A 23,772-nucleotide genomic window follows, 5' to 3' on the forward strand; every position below is an offset into this window, starting at 1 on the left:
TGAATTGTGTTAAAATATTTGCAAACTTGATACAGAAACAGAGCTGGTAAATGTCAGTTATTTTTATTAGTGAAGGTTGGCAGTATATTTGGTATGATTTTTTATGTGTATGCATGTTAAGAACAATCATTTCTGTTTTGTAATTTTTTTAACGTTTTGTTTGCTTTGAAATGTTTTTTTTTTTTATCTCAATATATATTTAGAATAAGAGACCAAAATGGCACATTTGAAAATGTCTGTTTTTATTTGTTTTTCTTTTCATTTGAAGTCAGATGAAATTGTCTATATGACATATTTGGAGTACTGCTTCAGTGAAGTCACCCGTACTGGTTGTTGAGCCCCTGACCCCCCTGTGTGCTGGACGCGCCCCTGCAGGCCGTCAGGATGTGGCACGGAGGGCCTGGCTTTAGCGCGCTGGCCCTTTAAGATTTAGGATTTGGGAGTGACGCGGACATGAGAGCCAGTTTGTCCCTGTTTCCTTTGCTATGAAAAATATTTGGACTAACAAGCCTAACGACTGCCAGCCCAGGTTGATTACTTCATCTTGATGCGGGTTTTACGTGATTTGCAAGCGAAATCAACCCCGCAGCGTGTCGTGTTTGAGGCCGATTCAGCGCGTCGGGATTAGAGCTTTTTGCGGGGCCTCCCTCCCTGCGAGCGGCTGGGATAACTTTGGAGAACTTCTTTGTACTCGGGAGAAAGCGCTGCAAACCCAGCGGAACATGGACTGGGGCACGGACCTTTGGGTGAGTTCATCAGTCGACTCTTGTGTAAACTCAGAAAGTGAAAAATATACATATTTTTAGACTCTGAAAGACGAGAGTTGGAAAAGAGCTTGTAATCAGTGTCTAAAGAAAGTTTGGTCATGAACGCATCTCGACTTTTAAACGTTTACTTCAAAGTAAAATCAAACAATTTATTTGCTCTAACATTTTTAGATTAAAGTCATCTTTCTTTCAAACAGGACGCAGCAAACATGCATTTTTTTTTCCTGTTCAGTCACCGATGCACGACAGCGTCCTTTGTGTTAGTTTACATAGAGATCTGATCAGCTGATGTGCTGTTTCTTGGCAACATCCCACATCACTGCTGTACCATCATGCACCTTCTGTGCGCGCGCAGGACTGGGTATGCATTTAAATGAAGGGGTTCAGAAACTATATATCGCCACTGTCAGGATTGAGCATGTTCAGAACAGAAGCATGCACATGCTCCCTGTAAACCTGAATAGTCTGAAGTGGAGCATTGCAGAGATGCAGGGTAGGGGAGATTTTGACCTCATTGCAGTCTCCCCCTAGGCCTCTTCCCCTGTCCCTTTTATCATCCTGTGCTGGTTGCTGCGATAGCCTAATTAGTTTTTGTCCTACTTTGATTCGTGCAAGGACCCAGTGTTTATCAAACATTTTACTTAGGCTTTTTTGTTTTTTCCAGATTTTTCCCCCCTCTATTTAGTTGTGCCACTTTACAATAGACTTAGTTGAAATTCTCAACAATAAACCTAATAAACTGTCATGGATAAATGCATAAAATCTAGTATTGATTTTAGGTGTTGTGGATATTTTACCGTGACTCTTGTGTTTGGTGTGATCTCACTTGTCTAGCTGCACAAAGCTCTGCAGCCCTAATTGGTTTTGTGAATGTTTGGCTCTTAAGTCAACCTGTGGAGCAAGTCAACCCTTTGGCATCTGTCCCCTGATTGTAATCTGGTGGCTATTTTAAGCCACACTTTGTGCCATGCAAGATCCCCGTGTCTTCTTCAGGGGGTGATGGTGAACATCCCTCCTGTGTGGCAGATCTGCCTCTAGTTCAGATAGTCAGTGACTCAGGGCTTGATGTTCACAGCAGCAATGTTATCAAGTGACTTCCTGTGCAGCTCCTTCAGATGCTTTGCGGCTTTCACTTGATGACACGGCGGGTTTAACGGGTTAAAATGTCACCCAGAAAGAATTCTTGGGATTGTTCTTCTGTGACTCAGAGAAACTAAACTAAGGAAAATTTTGTGGTAGTTTATGTTCTAAAACCTCTAAAGCTAATTTTGGAATATCGATAACTTCTTTGAATGACTTTGTGATGGTAACTCCTATAGGATGCCTTATTTACCTGAACATAGTTGTTCTTCCTGTGACGGTTGTCATAAAAAAGTTGGTTTTCTTTCATGATGCATTTAATGGCTTAAATGGGATTTGTATGTGTTAGTTAATTGAAAATGCATTTTAGGTTTTGGAAATGGTTAATGTGGTTTCAACAAGTGTCCTTCTATTCAGTATTTTTTTTATTGATGAAACACAGATTTTGCTTCATAAAATGATCAACGGCTAAAAAAACATATTTTTAATGTACTAACTTGAAAGCGTAAACATAAAGAAAAACTAAGCTTTGACTTGAGAGAAGGCCTTTTATTTGTTGAAAACCATGTTTGCAGTCACAGGTTTCCGGCAGCAGCTGTGGTTTTTATCGAGCTGGTTCAAGTGAATAAATGCCTACCTGCATTTTTTTCTTCTTCTACCCACCTCATCAACTATGTCACAGGCTTAGCAGCAGGAAAACAAGACAAAGACAACAACCACAAAAGAAATATGTGCAGACAAAATATGTAAAATACTAAGAGCTAAAGATGAAATGTAGTTTGTAAAATAAATAAAACAGAAAACATGATAAAGTTTTCCTACAAGCTGCATGAGCTAGAAACTTTAGAGCACAACTGCAAATAATTGCAATAATATTTTCTATGTTGAGTAAAATATGTAAAAAAATAAAAGTAAAATATGATGTGAATGTGTAGAATTTTTTTTAAATTAATAAATAGAAAAGGACTTGCAACAGTTGGATTGTAATCAATATTGTTGGTAGCATCATGGTTTGGGCCTGTTCTGTGAATCTATGTCAGGTTATTTGGCTATCAAAGCCTATGTGAAAAAATGTGAAGCTCCTCTCGTGTAGAGCCTCGATACACAGTCTTTACCGTATAGAAGGACAATCTCTGGATGAATTGTATAGATATTGTTGTCTAAAGTCATCCTATTTAGTTCTGTGTGGCTATCAGTTCTTCTCTCCTTCCTTTTTTTTTTTACCAACAAAACAGTATTTCTTTTCTCATAGTGCATATCACAAAAGCACTGGGGTTTTGTAACATTTCAGTCTCTTTTTTTTTTATGTTTCCTCAACCCCAACTGGTTAAGGTCCAAGTCCACACTTTGTCGTTTTGCCTTTGCAGTGGATTTTTCTTTAAAAAAAGAAAATAAGAAGAGGCATATTTCCTCCTTTATACGGTCACCAGCTGCTCTGCACATGGTCAGGATGGGGATTATTTAAACCCCTTTTACTTCAAACTGTATAATTGTGGATTTCATACTTTATTATATTTTATTTGATTTTATTTCTGTTCTTTGGAGTCACAAATAATTCTTCAGTAAAACTGAACAGATTAGAGTATATTTAATCATTTTGATTGATTTGCTGTGATGTTGACCTCATCATTAATTTACGGTAAATTTTTTTTTTTTGTTCAGTTGGAATAAAATAAACATAGGTTGTTTTTTTTTTACCTATGGCATTTCTCTGTAACAGATTATTTGCAATTTGGCATTGTATTGTGTATTGTGAGACTGCAGACATTGTGTGAAGCCACAAGTCAAAATTAGAGGAACAGCGAACTGCTTACACTATAAATTCAGCATTGGTCTAAGTCAGACTGAAAACTGGACCACGCAGAACAAATGTAGTTTTCCCAGGATGAGTTAAATGTACCCAAATGTAAAACATTCTATGATACAATTTTTTTTTTACTTAAATGGTGATGTTTGGACATTTTAAGTTTCCATGACAACCCATCATCCAGTCTGCCTCCTTATGCTAAGCCTGTACCATCACTTTTGAACAATTTTCCTCCAAGCAATTTTTGAGGCAATTCTGAAAAAAGTTGAAGCCCCTGGTAAGAAATGAAAGGAATTGATCAACGCGTGCACCATACTTTAATATATCAGAATAACAACACTAATTTTGAAGTTTTAAAAAAAGCAAAGGATACTCTTTTGAATTTGAGATAAGGAACTGCAGGTTTTTGAGTTCTGTCTACCAATAAAGAAAATTATTTAATGGGCCAACCTCAATTTACATTAAACTTAAAGGAGAACACAGAATAAAAAAAAAACATTTTAAAAATATATAATTTAATTCATATTACCACCAAAATATTCCACGTTCATTTTCAGTTTTTCTTGTACTTTGCAACTATAGCTGACATAAAAACCATTTCTTAGAAAAACAGTTGTAGTTTGTATCCCTCACTCAGTAATGTAAAAACAGCAAATAAAAGAAGTTGTAGAACAATTAGCTGTTTTAGACCTTAATGCACTGTACAGAAAAAAAGTGTATAGACTGTTTTCTGTTTATATTAAAAGCAAGACCATCTTAACTCCACACTTTGAGGGGTTTCTCTGGTGAAATATTATGTATTCTATGTCTTTCTATTTTTGAGACTCAGTGCTGCTGTTATCCATCTTAATCTCCAACACCTTTCCTTTGCTTGAGGTTCCCTGTGATCTCGGATTACAAGTCTTTGGCTCACCTGAAAGGTGCGGAAAAACAAGGCCTAACATGTTACAAATCTCCTCTCAGCAAAACCACCAGCCAGAAAAATAACTTCTTCTAGACTTGGCTGGGCTTGAGGGTGTCAGAAGATAAGCAATGATGGAGTAAGAAGAACAAAGAAGGACTGTTTGAAACAGTCCTGAAGAAAATCCTATCAATCCTGTCATAGATTAGATTAATGACTGTAAATAGGTTGTGTTTCTTTAAGATTTCTCTTAGGTAAATACATCATATTTGTAATAGACTGTAAGAGACCCTTCAGATGTCTTTCCTTGGTGAGTTAAATGATAAAAATATTTACACACTTTGACCAGCTCATTCAACACAAATGGGGAACATTCCTGCAGCCTTGGTGTGCAGAAAAAAAGACACTGTTGTGTGTGTGTGTGTGTGTGTGGGTGTGTGTGTGTGTGTGTGTGTGTGTGTCAGCTTTATGGTTTTCTGTTAAAACATCTTCAACCTGTCCTTAAACCAGACCGGAGGAGCAACCTAGAGGTTAACATGTGCCACTTTGCCTGCTGTTGACTTGGCTTTTCCTCACTTGTTTCCCATGCTCCTTCCCCCAGGACCAATATGACATCATAGAGAAGCACACACAGTCTGGTCTGGAGCTGGTGGAGAAGTATGCAAAGTTTGTAAAGGAGAGAACAGAGATTGAGCAGAACTACGCCAAACAGCTGAGGTAGGCCTCGCTCTTGTTGCCTTTCTTTTTGCTCCTTTTTTTTTTCTTCCTTTTTCCTGCGCTGACTGTGTCAAATGCTAATGTGCAAGCCTGCTGCTCAAAAGCGGCTTGTGTTTTGTAATTTTTGTGTGCTTAAATGGGTTGTTTATGAATGTTTGTTGGTCTCATGACTGCGTTGGGACAGAATCTGGTTTGTTTATGTGAAACACTGGTCCGATTCTGCAGCTGCAGTGTGCTGGCTGGCTTTCCCCTCCTTTTATCCCCAGCTCTTCCTTTCTCCAGTTGTTTCTCCGTGTGCAGAAGCACATCTGTTGGAGTGCGCAGCTTTGCTGGGGAGGAGAGGAAGTGGGAGCAGACTGCCACATGATCAAATGGATGTGGTTAAAAGAAGAGCGAAAGGAGGAAGAATGGCTATTTTAATATGTTGATGGTGGACTTTTAGTTTTAAAGCAGCCATTGATTCACAAAAACCAAAACGTGTTTACCAATGACTTGTCCTGCACTGTCACTCTCCACAGGAATCTTTCAAAGAAATATAACCAAAAACGAAGCAACAAAGATGAGCCAGAGTGCAGGTGAGTCATTTTAAAGTTTTGGAGTGTTCACATCATTTCCAAAAGCCTCTCACACTCTCAATAAATAAACTGGAACAAACGGCAAATAAGATCCCATTTAAAGCTGCCGGGAATCATGCTGTTGTTGGCGTTATCTGTGTATGGTGGTGGAACCAATGCTTGTGGGATAAATAAATGCCCTCAGAGGGAAGCAGGAATAAGAGAATCACGGTCTTCTTATCCTCCACTCAGCTCTGTGTGTTTATCACCATATCAGTGTTCCTATCAGCATGTCCCTCTGTCTCCACCCTTTCCTCTTCCCCTCGTTTCTCTAACGACAGGCTGTCCAGCCACCAGTCGTTTTTGGACATCTTGAATGAGATGAATGACTACGCAGGCCAGAGGGAGCTGATTGCAGAGAACTTGATTGTGAACATCTGCATTGATCTCACCAAGTACCTGCAGGAGATCAAACAGGAGCGAAAGACGGTGAGCTGGATATGCAAATGACCAGGATGCACAGAGTGCACCTGCTCGGAAGTTCAATTAGGTTCAAATGAACTGGTTTGGCAGTCTTTCCCTTGTTAACTACCTCAGTTTGGTAACTTTTCCGTGATGTTCAAAACTGGAAACTTTCCTTAAAGTCCAACTTCGATCATCTTTTTAGCTTGTCTAACAGCATTCCTAGTGTTCTTTTAAATATAATTCTGCAGTTTTAGCCAAAAATAAAAATAAAAAGTGATGTTTTTTTATGACCCAGGTTCTACAGAGCAGTAGCAGTTCATTAGAAATTGACCTCTAAGTTGTGGGCGGGACTGTTGGTACGGAGTAAGCCCGCCCCCAGCACAATTGCACACTGCAGCAAGGTTATTTGATGAAACCAAACCAAAGATATTTTTAAGTTACAACACATAGAAGGAGGAGTTTAAAGCATGGGGGGAGAGTGGATGGGGTGGATATCTCCCTGCTGCGGCAGGAAATACATTTTAGTGTCTCCTTCGGGATCATTGGTCAAAACGAGAAATGCGTTGTCTGTAGGGTTGGATTGCAAAAGTTGACGAATTTATGTCTCAGCTAAACACACGGCTGTTTGTTTTCCTGTCTGTTGTGCGGCGTGGCTTGTAGAGATCATTGTTTATTCTGTCTGCTCCTCCACACGACTCACTCTCTGTGTGTCTTTCAATGTCATCTGACCCCTTCCCTCACTCTGTCTATTTTTATGAATGTCTGCAGTATTTAATGGAGGCCAAGAAGGCCCAGCAGAGTCTGGAAAGCACCTACAAGCAGCTGGACAATGTGAGTGCCGCTACAACTCAAAGCACTGGTCAGAACACACTATGTTGTAAACGGAACGCCACCAGAAGCTCTGTGTGAGTTACTGGCCACATGGATTCTGTCATGTCGCTTTATTTGTTTATAGTCAAACAAGCAGATGTGGTTTAAACTTGTTTTTAACCCAAGATCTGTTTAGAGGTGATTTTTTTTTTTTAATCCCAGAGTTGGAAAACTTTGATCTCCTTTTTTTAGACAATAAAACTTTGGTCAAAAAAACCCAAAAGAGATACTCCTCTTTCATTTTAAAGTCACATCCTTTTCTTCTTTATTTGGCTTTAAATCTCCCGCCTCACTAGAGCAAAAAACGTTTTGAGAGAGAATGGAGGGAAGCAGAACGAGCGGCACAGCACGCGGAGAAGACAGACCAGGACATCAACGCTACCAAAGCCGACGTTGAAAAAGTAGGAGCTGCAGAAATGTATTTACATCACACATGGTTCATGTGATGCAAAACAAGAGCAGAGTCACCTTTTTACCTGTGTTTTCATTTGTGTGTTTTAGGCAAAACAGCAAGCTCACATAAAAGCACACATAGCAGAGGAGTGCAAGAATGACTACGCTGCTCAGCTCCAAAAATACAACAAGGAGCAGAACCAGTTCTATTTTAATGACATGCCCCTCATTTTCAATGTGAGTTTTCTCTGGCAGCGTGGCATCCTGGGTCAACATCTGTGCTTTCCAGGGGTGAAAGGTGGTGTTCCAGGGTCTTTTATCTCAGTTAGTTGTAGAAAAATTCTTCATTGGGATTTGTTCTAGTCATTTACTGCAGTAAAAAAAACGTAGGAAAAAAAAAAGAACAGAACCAAACTTTATCCAAATGACCTCAAACCTGTGACATCTGGCAGCCAATAGGGGGCGACTTCTAGGAGGAGAAGAAATGTGTTAAGAAAAAAAAACCTTTTAGATCCTGTTTGTTTTTATTAATCAAACCTAAAGGTTTCATCAGTAAATGCAGTATTTTGTTTACCTGGATTCCCAATTTTATTGTAAATAATAATAGTTTTATTTTCCATATAATAAAAATAGACATAGTTGTCTATTTTTTTTTAATTGCAGTTTGTGAAAAACGATTTTCCTCCTTTAGAAATTGCAGGATCTGGATGAGAGGCGAGCGCAGAAGTTGGCCCAAGGCTACATCTTGTTCTCGGACACAGAGAAGCAAGTGATGCCTATCATCGGCAAATGCCTGGAGGGCATTACTAAAGCCGGCTCCAGTGTTGATGAGAAGAATGTGAGTTGCGTTAAATTACTGATTATTGTGCTTTTGTGCATTTTTTTTTTTATCACCAAGCTCTTAAAATTAACTCTTTTATATATATCCATTAAACTTAGGACTCCAGGATTGTAATAGAACAGAATAAATCTGGCTTTGAGCGACCTGGAGATCTGGAGTTTGAGGACTACAGTCAGGGAATCAATCGAGCCTCGTCCGACAGTAGCTTGGGTACACCTAAAGGTCCTATAGACCTTCTGGGAAAGAACAGGAGCAAAAACTTTTGGCTTTTCAGCAGGAGGACTAAGGTAAGGACAGTGTAATGTATCAGAGCACTAATTTTTGCCCAGCACTGAAAGGTTTGAATGCTGCTCATCTCCCAGCTTTAATGGTCTTAACGTTTTGGCAGAATCAGAAAATCCACTTCAGAGAGCGGTTATGTTCTTTCTGGGATTTTGGCACACATGCAACAACTGAAAATGTCTTTTTTAAACTCTTAAGCTTGGTAATATTAATGCATGATTGGATTTCACAGTAAATGACTGCATCCAGCACAGGACCTTTGCATGACTCCCTGGCTGTAGGTGACTAAACCTCGACTTCCACCCCCTCCCCATTTCTGCAGCGAGGTTCCAGTAGGTCAGCTGGCAGTCAGCATTCTGCTGCGCTTGTGCTTTTAACAGCACGGGACCCAAACAACAGTCAATTTTCCTCTGCTGGCGTCCACAAACACACTGCATCCATTATGCTGCCTGGATCCCGGCGTTAGGGGCCGAATCACAACGGAGTCTCTCTCACTTCCCCATGATAAATATGTCAAACGGCCCAAATCAAACTGGTGGTACGAGTGGCTGAACACCAACCAGTTAATAGTCCTCTCCTCCATTCTCCACGCTAAACGATGACTTCTTTCTTTTCTGCAGTGTTTTGCTTATTCAGCACCTCTCCTTGCCTTGCATGCCCCGTTGGCCTTGCTCCGCTGCGCACTCTTCCTGTTCTTTGTTTGTATGTGTGTGTCGCACAGCTCTGTGTCATCAGTCATGTTTTACCAATTAAGCGTTAGGAGTGGGAACAGAAGGCTAGCTGTCCTGGCGTAAGAACTCCTGGTTCACATAAGGTCCCTAAACACTTCTATTAACTGCTCCCCTCTACTTACATTCCCATAACTCTTAGGACAAGTAGCACCAAAGTGGTGGATGCCCACATAATAACAGTGCTGTACTTCACGTCCCCAGTGTTTACGTGTGGGACCTTGTTATACGGCTCTTTTAGACACTCAGTGTTCAAGGCCGTGAGCCAAACGGCTCCATTTTCATTTAGCTAATAGGTCCCACTCCCACGCTTCCTTGTACGAATCTTAACTGCAGGCGGCGTTCGAGTTAACCTTTTTCTAACACTGAACATTCATGAACCTCAAAAAATCTATGTACACGACTCCACCATGGTAGATATGCAAGCTATTTATAACAACTGTACTGGTTTGTGAACTGAAGCATTATCTATGTAGGTCAGTCAGGATGGTGCCGCTTCACTCTGAACATGATTTTCCACACCGAGTCGCTATGATGGCTCAGCTAACTTTAGCTTGGACTGTTGAAATATGCCATATTTTATGGACAGGTAAATCGTTTTATTTTAGACCCTCTGGAACGCCGTGATCCAGCCGCACCAGCTTTAATACCGACTTCACATTATTGCAATACAAGTAATTGATAAACTCATAAGAATGTTATATCAAAAGAGGGTGGAAAATGGAGGGTAAAAAGGTCTTTTTATAAATCAAAACAACATTTTAGCATTACATATTTGCCTGTTTTTTAAAGTTTCTTTAGTTGCGCCCCCCTTCTGCTTGAGTCTGACTGCAGGTGCTGGGCTGCTGTGGCCCCTGTGTGAAGCCCTGGCTGATTGCTTTTGTGTAGTGTTTTTTGTGTTGCTGGTCATTCCATACACAGTCACACAGCTCTACCAAGTCAATATTTGATTCTTTATTGTTTTTTGAAGCTATTAATTAAAATCCAACTCATAATTGACAAGTAGCTCATGTGTTTTATTACGTAACACATGTAGATTTAAATGCTAAACATATATATTATATAATATATATGTATATTTGTTACCATATTTAAAATGATACTAATGTTTACATTTGGAAATATTTAAAATTACTGTGAAATGTAGGTATGAGCATGAAATTTGAAAATGGTCTTGATAAAAGACATTCCTGTAACTTTATATAAACCACAAACAACCTCTGTTTTCCAACCATATAGGAATTACTTATATCTTGGATTTGTAAAAAATACTTAAAGGAGCCTTTTCCTTTTATTAATGTGTATAAGTATAAATGTAAATAACACAGGTAGGCAAATTTGATACTGTGTATTAGTCTTACAAATTTAGTGAGGCAATGCAAAATATTAGACTGACAGCCGAAAACCTGCTGCACACAGGTTCAGCATTTATCACTTTTTTTTCTCTTTTTCTTTTAAATGTCAGAGATTTCATATGTTTTTATTATTTCGGTCTTTTTTTTCCATCCTCCTGGGAAATTTCCTTGTATGCATTGTTGTTTGGTAGGAACTCGTTCCAGTTGCCTTTTGGGCAGCAGGAAGGAAACACAAGTTTGTGACACAAACATGAACTATTCAGGGAGCGCTACACCATCAGACACAAGCAAGCTCTTGTAATGGAAAGCAGAGTATGATGGCCTGATTTATATTTAGTCTTGAAAATAAAATAGGACATAAAAAGAAAGAAATAGTTGACCTTCTTAACTTATCTCAAAGTATACGTCAAGTCAAAAATTACCTGAAACAGATTTTGTTGCCATGAAACTGTAGTTATTGTATTTTTGGAATAAAAGTGTAGGGAGAATTAGGTGACTTGGTCTGGATTGGCCTAATTTTTTTCTTGTTTTGTTCAACATGTTGCTTAGAAGAGCCAGAGATGTGTGTTTGTTCTTTCATGCTGCTGTGGCTCATGTGCTGGGTTTGTTGCAGTATTGTCCCAGGCACTGTGGTGCACTGAGGTGTTGACAGTGTCTTTTTCTTTCCCCTTGTTACCCTGTTGTTTTTTTTGTCCCCCCCCCCCCATTTCTCTGCTGCCCCTCTCCTCCTCCTCTGACCTATGCCTGCATACCTTACTCTCGGGTGCTGGTACTTTTGGTCTTGCTCAGTTCTCTTCCTCCACACTCACTCCTTTCTCCACACCACCAACCCCCTCACCCTCTAATGGATCAACTTCCCCCAAGTTTGGCCGGGACCCCCTGTCGTACTGTTTGAAGGAGATCAATAAGACAGTCAAACCCAGAATCTCTTCATTCCGGACACTCAGGAGATCGGTGAGTGACAAGGAGGTGATCAGGGTTCCCGGAGACCTCGCCTCCTGTGCTCGGGTGTCAATTTGGCCTCTGCAAGGATCACTGAATTCTTTAGATGACATTTTCCACGAATTGGTCTTAAACCATGTAGAGCTTATGGCAGAAATATGCATTAAAGTAAAGAAAACTATAATTATAGGCTGGTCACAACTTCTGGTGTAAGATTGTTCCATACATGTGCTGTTTTGTTTGTTTTTTCCCCCTCAGAAAGTGACTCCAGAGAAGGCCTTGGTAATGTGGACAGAAAAAAAAACTGGTGTGGGGGTTTCATTTGTTCAAAACACAAAAATGGCCACTTTTCCTTTACACAGCCCCCCCCCCCCCTTTTTTTTTTGAAGACCTAGTACCTCAGAATAACTGTCCAGTTCTGTAATGAAAAGGTGGCCATCTGGTGGCGGAAGAGGGGACTGAAACTTGTTCATGGAGTTTTATTCTTTCCATAATTATTTAACACGTGCAAAATGAGACCTCCACTTGCAAGCAAGTAATTTTTGCATATGCAAGCAACATTTGTTCATATTTACATTAAGCAGAGCAGGATATTTTTCTTCTTTGGAAATGCTTGTATAAAAAAAGATTTGTGTATGCAAAAAATATTGTGAGACTGTGTGAAAAAGACATACAGATGGAAGAAATTTTGTCTGGTAAAATTTGGTCAGGTTTTCATAATGGCACATCCACACACAAGTATTTTCTATGAGTGCGTGCAAAGAAATACAAATGCAAGTTTCAACGTCTGACTTTTGACACATTTAATCTAAAAATATCCACTAATCAGCACTTTTCTCCTGTCTACAGATTGAAAAATGTTAAACGTATGAATTAAAATAGATTAAACAAAACATAGTGAAATTGAAATGGCTCATTCTTTAGTTTAAGGTTACCGATCTCTGCAGAGAAATTTGTGAAAACATAATTTAGTTTTGGAAAAATAAAAGCCATTTAAATTATTCAAAATCAACTTTTTGGTTCTACTAAAGCAGATAGAGAAATTTTCCACGCCCAATAACAATTTTCCAGAAGGAAAATTGAGTAACATGAAACAGTTGACAGTCAGGGGTGGAGCTACAGGAGGGCTAGGGACCTCTGCCCCCATTAGCAAAAAGCTTTGCCCCCTCAATTTCTGGGTCAATATTAGTATCATCATTATTTAAATCACCAATACAAGCTTCTTTAAGAATTAGTAGTGGCATCTCGACTAAAATAACTGCTTTTTTAATGTTATTAACAAACATTTTTGACTTTCATTTGTAATGGCCTTCCACTCTACTGTTCTCATTTGCCACACTTCCAAGGTCATCTGCCCCCTTCCACTGTTCACAGTGACAGAGATAGACCAAGTCTCAGCTTTAGAAAATTGACTACAAGAAAAAAAAAGAAGAAAAAATTTGTTTTCATTAATTCGTGAAATGTTTTAAAATCTGATTAACCAGTATATGGTGGTGTGCTGATTGGCTGTGGTCAGCAGAGAGGTGCTGATTGGTGGATTAGTTTAGCTCGATTCATATCAAAAGTCAGAGGTTATAGGGTTCATTTATATGTTTGAAGTGTGAAAAACAATTTTTTTTTTTTTTTTACAAGAGGACAAGTATGTAAAAAGCACAAAAATATTCTGCATTTGTTCTTCTTTTTTCTTTGCAAATGAATACATTTAGTTTGCGGTTGCAACAAAAACATAATGCATGTGTGGATATCATAATACAACCATAAAATAATTATTAAGGGATTTAACTCCATGCTTGCTGACATCAAAAATGAGTTGAGATTGTGCACTAAGATTTTTATTTTTACTCTGCCAAAGATAACGGGACTTAGTGTTGCTGTTGTGGGTTGGGCTTTACATTCAACCTTTATGATTCATGGGTGGCTGTTTTGTCTTCAGCTCAGTAACACCTTGAGTTTTAAATTTAAAGTTTGAGTTGATCTGAAACCACTTGGTGTGTTTCTTCTCCTCAAATGTGTGGTTTTTGGCCTTTTCTTGGGAAAATGTCGAATGTAGGCCGGAGTTCATGTTAACCCACCCTTCCTGTGACCTCTTCCAGCCGACAGTGACTGAAGACTTTGGCCACTTACCTCCAGAGCAGCGTAGGAAGAGGTTACAACAGAAGTTTGAAGAAATCTGCAAAGAGTTGCAAAAGGAAGTGGATAAGAGGTGTGTGCGTTAGCCTGCATCTGTCTATAGGGGGCGTTTTCATGCATTCATAAAAACCTCGGTTACAACCTCTGCTGGAAGCACAGATCCAATATTCATGCAGAGTAAACAACTCTGTTCTGTCTGTGAGTGAGTGAATTGTTTAGCCACTTTGAGCCCTGCAGGGAAGAGATTTTCACCAAAAGTCTTCTTTTTTTTCTTTCTCTTTTTAGTGAAGCTCTTGGAAAGATGAAAGATGTTTATGAGAAAAATCCTCAAATGGGAGACCCGGCTAGTCTTGCACCCCAAATTAACCAAACATCCCAGAAAATAGAGCAGCTTAGAGGAGATATGAGCAAGTATGAGGTAATCCTCAGTTGTGTGTTTTTTTTTTTTTCAAAATGTCTTCAGGTTGTTTTCTCCAGGATCCATTTAAATGCTATGAACATCTTTGATTCTCTCTTTGGTTGCTGTGCAGACTTGGCTGGCTGAAGCAGGCGGCCGAGGAGACACGCTACGCTATAGAGCCCAGTCTTTTAACAATAATGGAGCCCATGATGTATACAGGTGAGGTTGAACTCCCATCACAGACTGTATTTGAAGCACAAATGAGTTTTTCCTTCTGAACAGGAAACCTTTGTTTTTCCTGTTCAGTCCCGATGGAGCTCATTCCGATGAAAGCACTCCGGATCCCTCCCAAGCCATTTATGCTGAGTTTGATGATGACTTTGACGATGAAGAACTTACAGCTCCTATCGGGGAATGCATCGCCTTGTACAACTTCCCTGGTAGGTCAAAGGTTGCTTTAACTCGCTATAGTACATAAAAAAAAAAAATCAATGCTGCAGAGTCAGTTTCTGGGTGATATTATTATGATTAATAAATCAGGGAGACTTTGATGTAGTTCCTTACATTTTATTGCAATAATAAATACTTATCTTCATGAAAAAAATGCTGTAAACGCAATCAGAAACTAAAACCTAGAACACAATTAAGACTTTGACGTACAGTGGATTCATTTTTATGGAGCACAACCAGACTGAGGTTTATATGGTAGTCTCTCTGATAAAACAATCAAAACAGCTTGAATCAAAAATAAAAAGTTAATGTACAAATATATTTTATAATTGAACAAAACATTGCTTCTAAAATAAAAAAAAGTAAATACTTCAGAAAAAATGCCAAAAAGAATAAATACTTTTTTTGATTTTTTTTTTCTTTTCTTTGAGTAGAGTAATAGACTTTTTTTTGTTCACGAGTTATTTTTGTTTTAATGCCAGGTTATGAACAGTATATGTTGACTTTCAAGCTGCATTCACTCCGAGCATGGCAAGGCATAAAGAGTGCTCCATCATGCTTTTTACTCCATAGGATCATTATCTTTTTCTTTTTCTTTTTTTTTATACAATATACATTTGAACCACTAAAAGGAAAACCAAACAAACAAACAAACAAACCGGAAAAAAAACAACCAAATACACAAGAACAAGGGCAAGGAATAAAAGACTACAAAGGGAACATAATATTACACTGCAATTTGAAAAAATCATTTCCAAGCAATTGAGAAAAAAAATGGAAAAGCGGCTAAATTAATCTGTTGTGGGCGGGTTGTCACTTTTTTTTTACTTCAAATGATCCAAAAAGGGCTGCCACACATCAAAAAATACATTATGCTTATTGTCCAGAACATATCAAATCCTTTCTATGTGCAAAACACTGGTGAGTTCAGAAAGTCACATCTTAAATAGAGACACAGTGTCAGATTTCCAGCATGTTGATATGATTTTTTTTTGCAATTACCATTCCATACACAATTGTTATTTGTGTATGGAAGGTACAGAAGGGATGAACTATTTCTAAGCAAAGCTAGTTTGGGATCCGGTACCAAGGTGCGCTTGTATAAATCTGAAAACCAGTGAAAAATCTCCTGCCAAAAGTAGTACAATTTAAGGCAGGTCCAGAACATGTGAGTCAAAGTGCCCATTGCATATTTGCAGCGGTCGGATATGGGGGAAATGGTAGGAAAATATTTGTGTAATTTAACCTTTGAGTAATAGATCCTGTGCAGTACTTTAAATTGAATTGATTGAAGCCTTGTATTTATGGAGCAAGAGTGGATATTTTGCAGGCTCTTCTCCCAATGCCTATCCCCAATCTGTAATCCCAGATCTTCCTCCCAAGAATTTTTCACACACAAAGTATTACACCCCAGTTTTTCAGAAAAAATATTCACATTCCTAGAAATGAGTTTCTTGAAGTCAGGTGGGCTCAAAAGAAGCTTGTAAATGTCCACATATTCTGGGAGGGATTCAAAATTAGGAATATTTTGTTGAGCATAGGATTATTACTTTTACCTTTGCATATTTCTCTTCCTGTTCTTCAGAAAGTCTCAGCTATTAAAATGCTGTTAGCTTGTTCATTGGCACGGTTGGTGCTGCAAGGCATTATGGGACTTTGAGCACCAAATTTGTATTTCTTGAGAGATTTCTGCCATATTTAAAAATGAGCTCATGGGCCGGAGATGATCCTATCACGTTTGTGGGTCAAGAGCTAGAAAAACACTTAAAGTACAAAATTGAAACAATCTATAGCATGCAGATGTTACATCTGTCACACATAGAAACCAGTGAAATCTGGCTCATGTCATCTATTACTCCTTTTTAGGTGTCAGTGAAGGAACCATCGCCATGCAGGAAGGGGAGGCTTTGGCTGTGGTGGAGGAGGACAAAGGTGATGGTTGGACCCGAGTCCGGAGGAACAATGGAGATGAGGGCTACATACCTACTTCTTATGTCAGCATTACTCTCAAAAAATAGGAAACAGATTAACACTTCACAAAACTGTTTGTGGTTCTTTCTTGGACCAACCATAAAGACGCCTCATCACCTTGTGGTTGGGACTGCCTGAAAAGATTCAAAACAAGCACTGGACTTCCTGAGAGTGGTGCCCTACATGCGAAGAGAAACGGTGCTAGCAGTGTGATCCTCGTGGCTTACTTTCCATTTTTACAATCGTAGTTACTCAAAAAGGATTTTTCGCTTCAAATTTTCAATTCCTCCCCTAAGAATAAAAAGTCTTGTTCTGCAGTGGAAGGGCTTGCGTCATTCTGTGGCCTTATGGAGTTTGGGTTCCGAACATAAAAAGATGCAGTTGAGGACCAGGAGGAGGAGCATCATGGCTGCTGCCATCTTTCCACTGAGTGTTCACCTGCAACACTAAGGAGGAAGTTACCTCACCTGCTTAAAACTGACAAGCTCAGTCGACAGCCAGCTCCACTGCAGAATTCAGAATGAATAACCTGCTTTATTTGTTTCAAGAGTGTTACAGCCTTTGAGCAAACATGGGAGGAAGAATGATTCCTTTTTTTTTTTTTTTTTTTTTTACATTTTCAACGGGCCAAATCTGTGGACGGCAGGATCATACCCAATTTGTGAAAGGACCAGACAATCCTAGCAATGTCATTTCTCCATCTGACCATCCGATGCCAAGAAAAACAGACGTTTTTTTTTAAACCACCTTAAAAAAATTGTACTAAAGTTAATTTATTACCAATGTATATAAATAAATATTCATGTTTGACAGAAGTTGTAAGTAGTAAGAAAAATGTTCAGATGTTCCTTTTCTCGTTGCACAACCATTGGACGGTCCGTGGCCACAAAAGGGAGTTATAAATGCACACAATAAAAAATATGGTTCATTAAGACCGTTGTATTTATATTATAATATATATTTTAGCTTTCACACCAATATTGTCTTATTAGCTTTTTAGCCTTTCAAATAAAGAATGTTTTATTGCAACAGAAAACCGAAAGTATGTAATGTTGTGTACTGTTTTTATGTAGAATTGTCTGACACATGTTGACTCATGTTTTAATGTTGCAGAAGAACCAGCAGGAAGCAATACCTTTCCACTTAATGTGTCTTTTTGTGCCTTTCTGGTTAAATGCATTTCGTACCACTTTTGCATATAATATATTTTTTTCCTCATTTGTTTTTTCACATTTAATAAACTTAGAGCACATTTCACTATTAGAAGTGGTTATGATGTCTCTGGCCTTGGAAAATAAACAGTTGATGCACATGGGTTGCTGTTTATGAAAGTTTTGAAGATTTTATTTGTTTCTATTATTTTTTTATACTGTAAATCTTAAAAAAATATATATTTCCCTTATTATATGTAATATTTATTTAATTTTACAAGATAATCAGTTATTTTTCAAAAATCGAATTGTTTTACTGGATGTCTGTCATATTTCTCCAGCACTTAAGGACAAATTTCCAGCAACGTATCTAATAAAAAGCCCTAGAAAATGGACTGAGGCTAATAAAGCTGAAGTATATTACATTTTTGGACTGAGTACAGGTTGCTTTATAGATTTCATTTAAGTATATGCACCTTGTTCTCAATAGGTGGCATTGTTGTGTTGTTTCTTACAGCTGACACCTCTGCATAATTTTATTCTCAATATAGGCCAGCATTTGCATACCTGATTAAATTGTACTGGCTTCAAAACCACAGGATTTTTAATGACTAATTAAATAACCCCAAACTGGCATGCGCCCCACTTTCATCAAAACTCACAAGCAACAATAGTTTTGCGCAGACAGAGAACACAGCCTCCGTTAATAATGAGGCTTAAATGAATTATTCCCTCATAATTTCAAAGAGAATAAGAAATTATAATCTATTCAGGAATAGAAGCTTTTAGCAGGGGTGTGGGTTTGATAGATCTTTTTCTGTATGTAAAAGCTTATATTGCAAGACCTATTAAAGGTCAGCTTTTCTCCAAAAATGTAAAAAAAAAAAAGAAAGAAAAATCAACTGGGAGCTGCCAAGATTTTGCAGCTGGGCTCAGCTGGGAGCCAGCTCTGCATGCTGACATCTTAGCCCACCCCGGTAGAGATGTTAATGCTGAAATACATACACATCATACAGAGGAGAACAAAACATCTGTTGCAGTTGGTTCATCTTTTATGCATGCCGTGCTCACCGATGCTCAACCCAGCTGTTGAAAGTGCTATTTAAAGTAGAGCTTTTGCTTCATTGTGACCTGTGTGAGTCATTGCTGTTTACCTTTAAAAACATACCAGTCATGACCCAAAACCCCCAGTATGCATAATATTGTACTTAATACATATTTATCTTGTTTTCATTCATTTTTGTTGGAAACTCTATAAAATGTCTGTTTCAAATTTAAAGATTTTTGCTCTTGCTTTTGTCTTACCCAACAAAAATGTAAAACCAAGTAGTTGCAGCACTAAAATGGAAGTATGGACTATCTAATATAACATGCATGACTTGTGTTAACATTATTAGAGTCTACAAACATGCTCTGATGAATGAAGGTGAAAATACTTTTAGGTTTTGAATGTTTGCAGATCTGTAACACTCAGATAGGATTGCAGAAAAATAGCTGGTTGCACATTGGTCCAAAAGTGGTGGTAAGTCTAAATAATCTAGACTTAATTATGTGGAAGTGGAAAATGCTTCCATCCACTTAGAGGCGGATGTGCCAGAAAGATCATTCTGAAGGTCAGACTCTGCAAGGTCTGGAAAAAAGTTTAAAATAATAATGAAAGAAGAATCTTCTATGTTGAACATCTGAATCAGGTTTGCAGGTTAAATGTCAAAGTTCATGACAGTACACGTATGAAAAAACAAACAAGCAAAAAAACTTCCACTGAAACAGCTTGTTTGGAAAGTTGCTGGAAGCAATAATACTGTGTTGAAAACATCCGTTGTCGGATGGCCTGTTGTATCTGAAAGACGACAAAGATGCTTTGCGGCTTTAAGCCCAACTAAAATCAAACGGTGCAGGATCATGTTTTCAAGCATATCAGCAAATTTGTAGAAAGTTTAGTAGAAAAGATTAATTGTAATGGCTCAGTCAAATTGCAGACCTAAACCTGAATTAAGTTTGCCAGAAACCAACATTTTGACAAATAGACTGCAATAGAAATTCTCTAGAAATATGTAAAATGTCCCACTCCAAAATGTGTTTGTCGTGTTTTTAACATGTACTTGTGGCATTCTTAATGATGGGGGGATATATATTGGAAAATAATTAAGCACAATTTTGCAATTCTGAGTATTTCTTTATTCATATAATTTTAAATCAGGAGCATAAAAATGCAGTTTGAAAAAGATGGTATTTGTGATGTAGAAAATATATTTTCTACACCACAACTACCTGTGGCCACAAGCTCCCTGCTCCAAGCTTTCAACAACAGAGAGGGAAAGGGGGGGCGGGGTTGCTCTTTGTCAACAGTCCCACCCATAAGAGGGACATTTTAAAAAAACTACTGCTGCTCTACAGAAACTAAACAGGTTTTTTATAAAATATGTGCAAAAAACTGCATAATCATGATTAACACCCGTGGTGACATCAGTATAACAGAAAAATATAAGAAATGGATTCTGTGGTCCACTTGGCTTGTGGTAAAATACACAAATTTATTTTGAAGAAAAAAATGTGTCTGTGTTGTTATGGGTTAAAAAACCACTGGGATCACTGGAGTGGGACTTAAATATAACTTTTATATTGATTCTACATTTTTCCCTTATTTCCATTCTGGAAAAAATACCTAGTGGGTCCAGTGTGACATACTATGGTGTTTAATACAGTTTAGTCATTTTTTAACCGGACTTTGCATGTGGTTGTCATGGTTTCAGAAAATTTCAACGGCAGCCTTTATTTTGACAAAATCAATGATCCAGCTGCTTATCTTCAAACACCATGGGTTGATAAATGAAAAAACAAAATCCCAAACCAGTTGAAGGTCTTTCTAATCCAGAAAAAAGCTTGTAAAATGAGCGAGCATTCACTAATGATGTCTCTGTAAAATCTAAATCATCTCCTGAGCTCTTTTAATATACTGGGTGCTGATAGAAAATAAGCAATTATTTTGGTGTTCATTGCGCCACAGGTGATTAAAGATCTTGAAAAATCAATCTTCCAGCAGTGTCTGCAAAGTAAAAGCACAGGGACAGAAGCAACCCCTTCAGATCCTCTGCATCTCTGTGGACTTAGTAAGTCTTAAGAAGTAACTGACAATCTCCTAATTATTAATATTTCAAATTCCTAGTTTGTGCGACATCTTGAATTCCAACAGCCATGATTAAAAATCAAGGTTTTGCAGCATCTTTGCAGAATCTAAAGACAATTGGCAGCTTAACAAGATTCATCTGCGGTATCTTTTCCGCTTATGGGCCTCTCTAGACCACAATGCATTTTGCAAATATGAAACAGCCTTTAACAAATAGCACTAATCAATGTGTTTTACTTGCAAGCTTTTTTTCAGTTGTAGCAGAGCTGGGGTTAATGCAAACAAAATGCTGCAGCATAGCACTCAGCTTCATTACTCACATCTAGCTCATTAACATAAGAGTGAATCCTGTATCAGGGGTAAATAACAATCAGTGTTAGAGTGAGTCATTTGCTCTGGAAAGCAAGGCTGAGTGAATACCCCTTTCAAATACTATCTTGCTTCTGTTGGAATAAAATCCCCAAAGTTGTAATTTGCTTTTCTTTGAAACTAAATATCCACAAAGATGAGCTGGAAGTGTCTACCACCTCTGGCATTTCTGGTGTTGTCGGTTTCTAATTCAGTAAATTATATCAGGCAGGTGTAAGATGATGATAAAATATAACGATAAAAGCTGTATTTGTATCATCTTGGACCAAATGTATTTTTACAAACGGAAAGACATTTTTTTCCTCTATAAAACATTAAAGCTTAGAGGCGTCTCTCCATTCTATCTCTTAGAGCATATGTGTCTGCTCTTTCAAAAGAACACATCAAAGCTCTTGTTAGTTTTCTCTGTGTGGCCCGTGATGGACTGGCAACCTGTACTGACAGTTTTGCGCCTCATATTGATGACAGCTGGGATTGACTGCCGCCTCTGTGCAACCCTGAACAGGACGAAGGAAAATGAAGGGATAATAAAGCCGCTGAAATGTTGATTGATGTTCAGTGTTCTTATCTCCGACCAGAAATACCGTAAAGCTTCGACTGACCTCTGACGACATGAAATCCTTTTTCATGAAGGCGACAGTTGAGATAAAATCAAAGACTGTAGAAACTATTTTAGACATAGAAGACAAGCTTTTTGCCCTCCCTAACTGTCTTTCGTTGCAGCATAAAATAAGGCTACCTTTGAAAAGGACCAGTTATTGTGCAGATTTGTCTTTTCTCATTTTTAAATAGAGAACAAACTTTGTTTGCGATTGATCTTTGTGGTATTAATCTGCATAAATGTTTAGTCAAAAGATCTACGACCAGAACCCAAGTTTACCTTATACAATTATTTTCTAATTATTTTAATATTTAGTCATTTTTCCTAGCAACATTCACATATTAATATATCATATTATGTTAATTTAAACTTACATTCTATTTCAGTTAACTCTTGGTAAATCATGATCTTTGGAATATGGCAGTTCCAGAACAGATGTTACTGTCACTAGTGCACAGTGTAAAATTTCACCAACTAGAAAACCTTTTTTGAATAATTTAATTAATAATTTTAATACTTTTCCACATAGGGGATAGAGCCATAAACCTTAAAAATAAACTGAAAAGCCTTTAAAAAAATATGTTTTCAATTAGCCCACCTTCTGAGTTTTTTCATTGTGGAAGTAATAAAATGTGTTGAACCAAACTCTGAGATATAAAAATAGCAGATTTCTTGTTATTAGAACACATTAAGTACCTATCAGGCTTCTTCTGTTGAAGTCTGATGAAGGAGAAGCAAACAGAGGAGAACTTTATATTAGTACTTCTTTCTTGGTTTGAACTTCTCAGCTTCAATGTCCCCCAAGAAGGTCATTTAATTAAGTGGTTCCATTTCACTGGGCCGTGGTCATGCTGAGATTTTGGGTGTCTCGCTTTGAAATGAAGTTGTGGGATTTGTATTCTACATGAGCGGGGGTTCCGTCTGGGAGACTGAATTAAGGGCAAGATATGAAAATGAGCTATTTTGTGGAGACAAAACACAGGCTGCCAAGATATATTCCCTAAAACTGCATTCAACAAAGTTTGGACTGGGAAGAAAATGTATTTGTGAGCTAAAAATATTCAACATTTTGTTTCATAACAGCCAGTTTTATTATGAGCTCAACTCTCTCTCTATTTTTCCATTTTCCCTGATCTAGTTCCCGTTCTTCATATATTTTGCTCATTCTATGTGCTCAAACTTATGGAACAAATATTAGCTGGTGGCTGACTGAATGACAAAAACTTTGTTTTCTGACCTGAACCCAGCAAAAAACAGCAAAGGATGCAAAGTAGAGCAAGTATATAGACAAGAGCAGTTGCTCTACAACAAAGTCAGACTCCAAATATGTAGAAGCATAAATCCTAAACATTCTCTATTAGACTGAAATATTTACAGCAAAATTTGAGTTGAAAGCTGCAGAACTTTATGCAGCCTCTTTTGAACCAAATTTAGCCGTCTCCATTATGTTTCTTTCCTTTTCCACTCCATAAAAGCAACAAAATAATATAAGTGCTTGAATGCGGTTTATCAGAATCACATCTGTGTTTTTCAAGAAAAATACTTTAAACAGTATATAATATGCTCATTGCAAATCTATATTACAAAGCATAAAAGATAATTTTAAGCCAAGTTTTAACTAATATTTTAAAAATATAATAGTAAAGGTCATTTAACTGCATGTTGACTCATATTAGTGTAAAGACATCACATATGAATGTAAAACTAAAGTTACCGTAATTTAAAAAAAGGCAAGTAATGACTGAGGGATCATGGGGGTTAATTTGGCAGCAACTCTCCAATATTATTGATAATCCAACAGCATCTAAAAAGAGAAGTAAAAATGCATTTTAATAAACCTTTTAAAGTTGATTTGAGGATAATTTAGATTG

At 37.8% G+C, this 23,772-nt stretch overlaps 1 protein-coding gene across 3 annotated transcripts; it reads left to right on the forward strand.

Moving 5' to 3' along the window:
* Window positions 1-397: 397 nt before the first annotated feature.
* trip10 (thyroid hormone receptor interactor 10) lies at window positions 398-17,968 on the forward strand. Of its 3 annotated transcripts, XM_011478051.3 has the most exons (16): window positions 398-746; window positions 5,157-5,272; window positions 5,791-5,847; window positions 6,168-6,315; window positions 7,060-7,122; window positions 7,458-7,562; window positions 7,663-7,791; window positions 8,246-8,392; window positions 8,494-8,682; window positions 11,550-11,714; window positions 11,961-11,984; window positions 13,796-13,905; window positions 14,118-14,250; window positions 14,363-14,451; window positions 14,539-14,672; window positions 16,549-17,968. In XM_011478051.3, exons 1-16 carry the CDS (start codon window positions 723-725, stop codon window positions 16,698-16,700), a joined length of 1,785 nt encoding a protein of 594 aa, XP_011476353.2. In that variant the 5' UTR covers window positions 398-722; the 3' UTR covers window positions 16,701-17,968. The 3 variants fall into 3 exon arrangements, with proteins under 3 accessions (XP_011476353.2, XP_011476354.2, XP_011476356.2); XM_011478052.3 differs by lacking the exon at window positions 11,961-11,984; XM_011478054.3 differs by lacking the exons at window positions 11,550-11,714; window positions 11,961-11,984.
* The last annotated feature ends 5,804 nt before the right edge of the window (window positions 17,969-23,772 follow it).

The sequence above is a fragment of the Oryzias latipes genome, chromosome 8, assembly GCF_002234675.1.
Source record: "Oryzias latipes chromosome 8, ASM223467v1".
Classification (NCBI taxonomy): Eukaryota; Metazoa; Chordata; class Actinopteri; order Beloniformes; family Adrianichthyidae; genus Oryzias; species Oryzias latipes.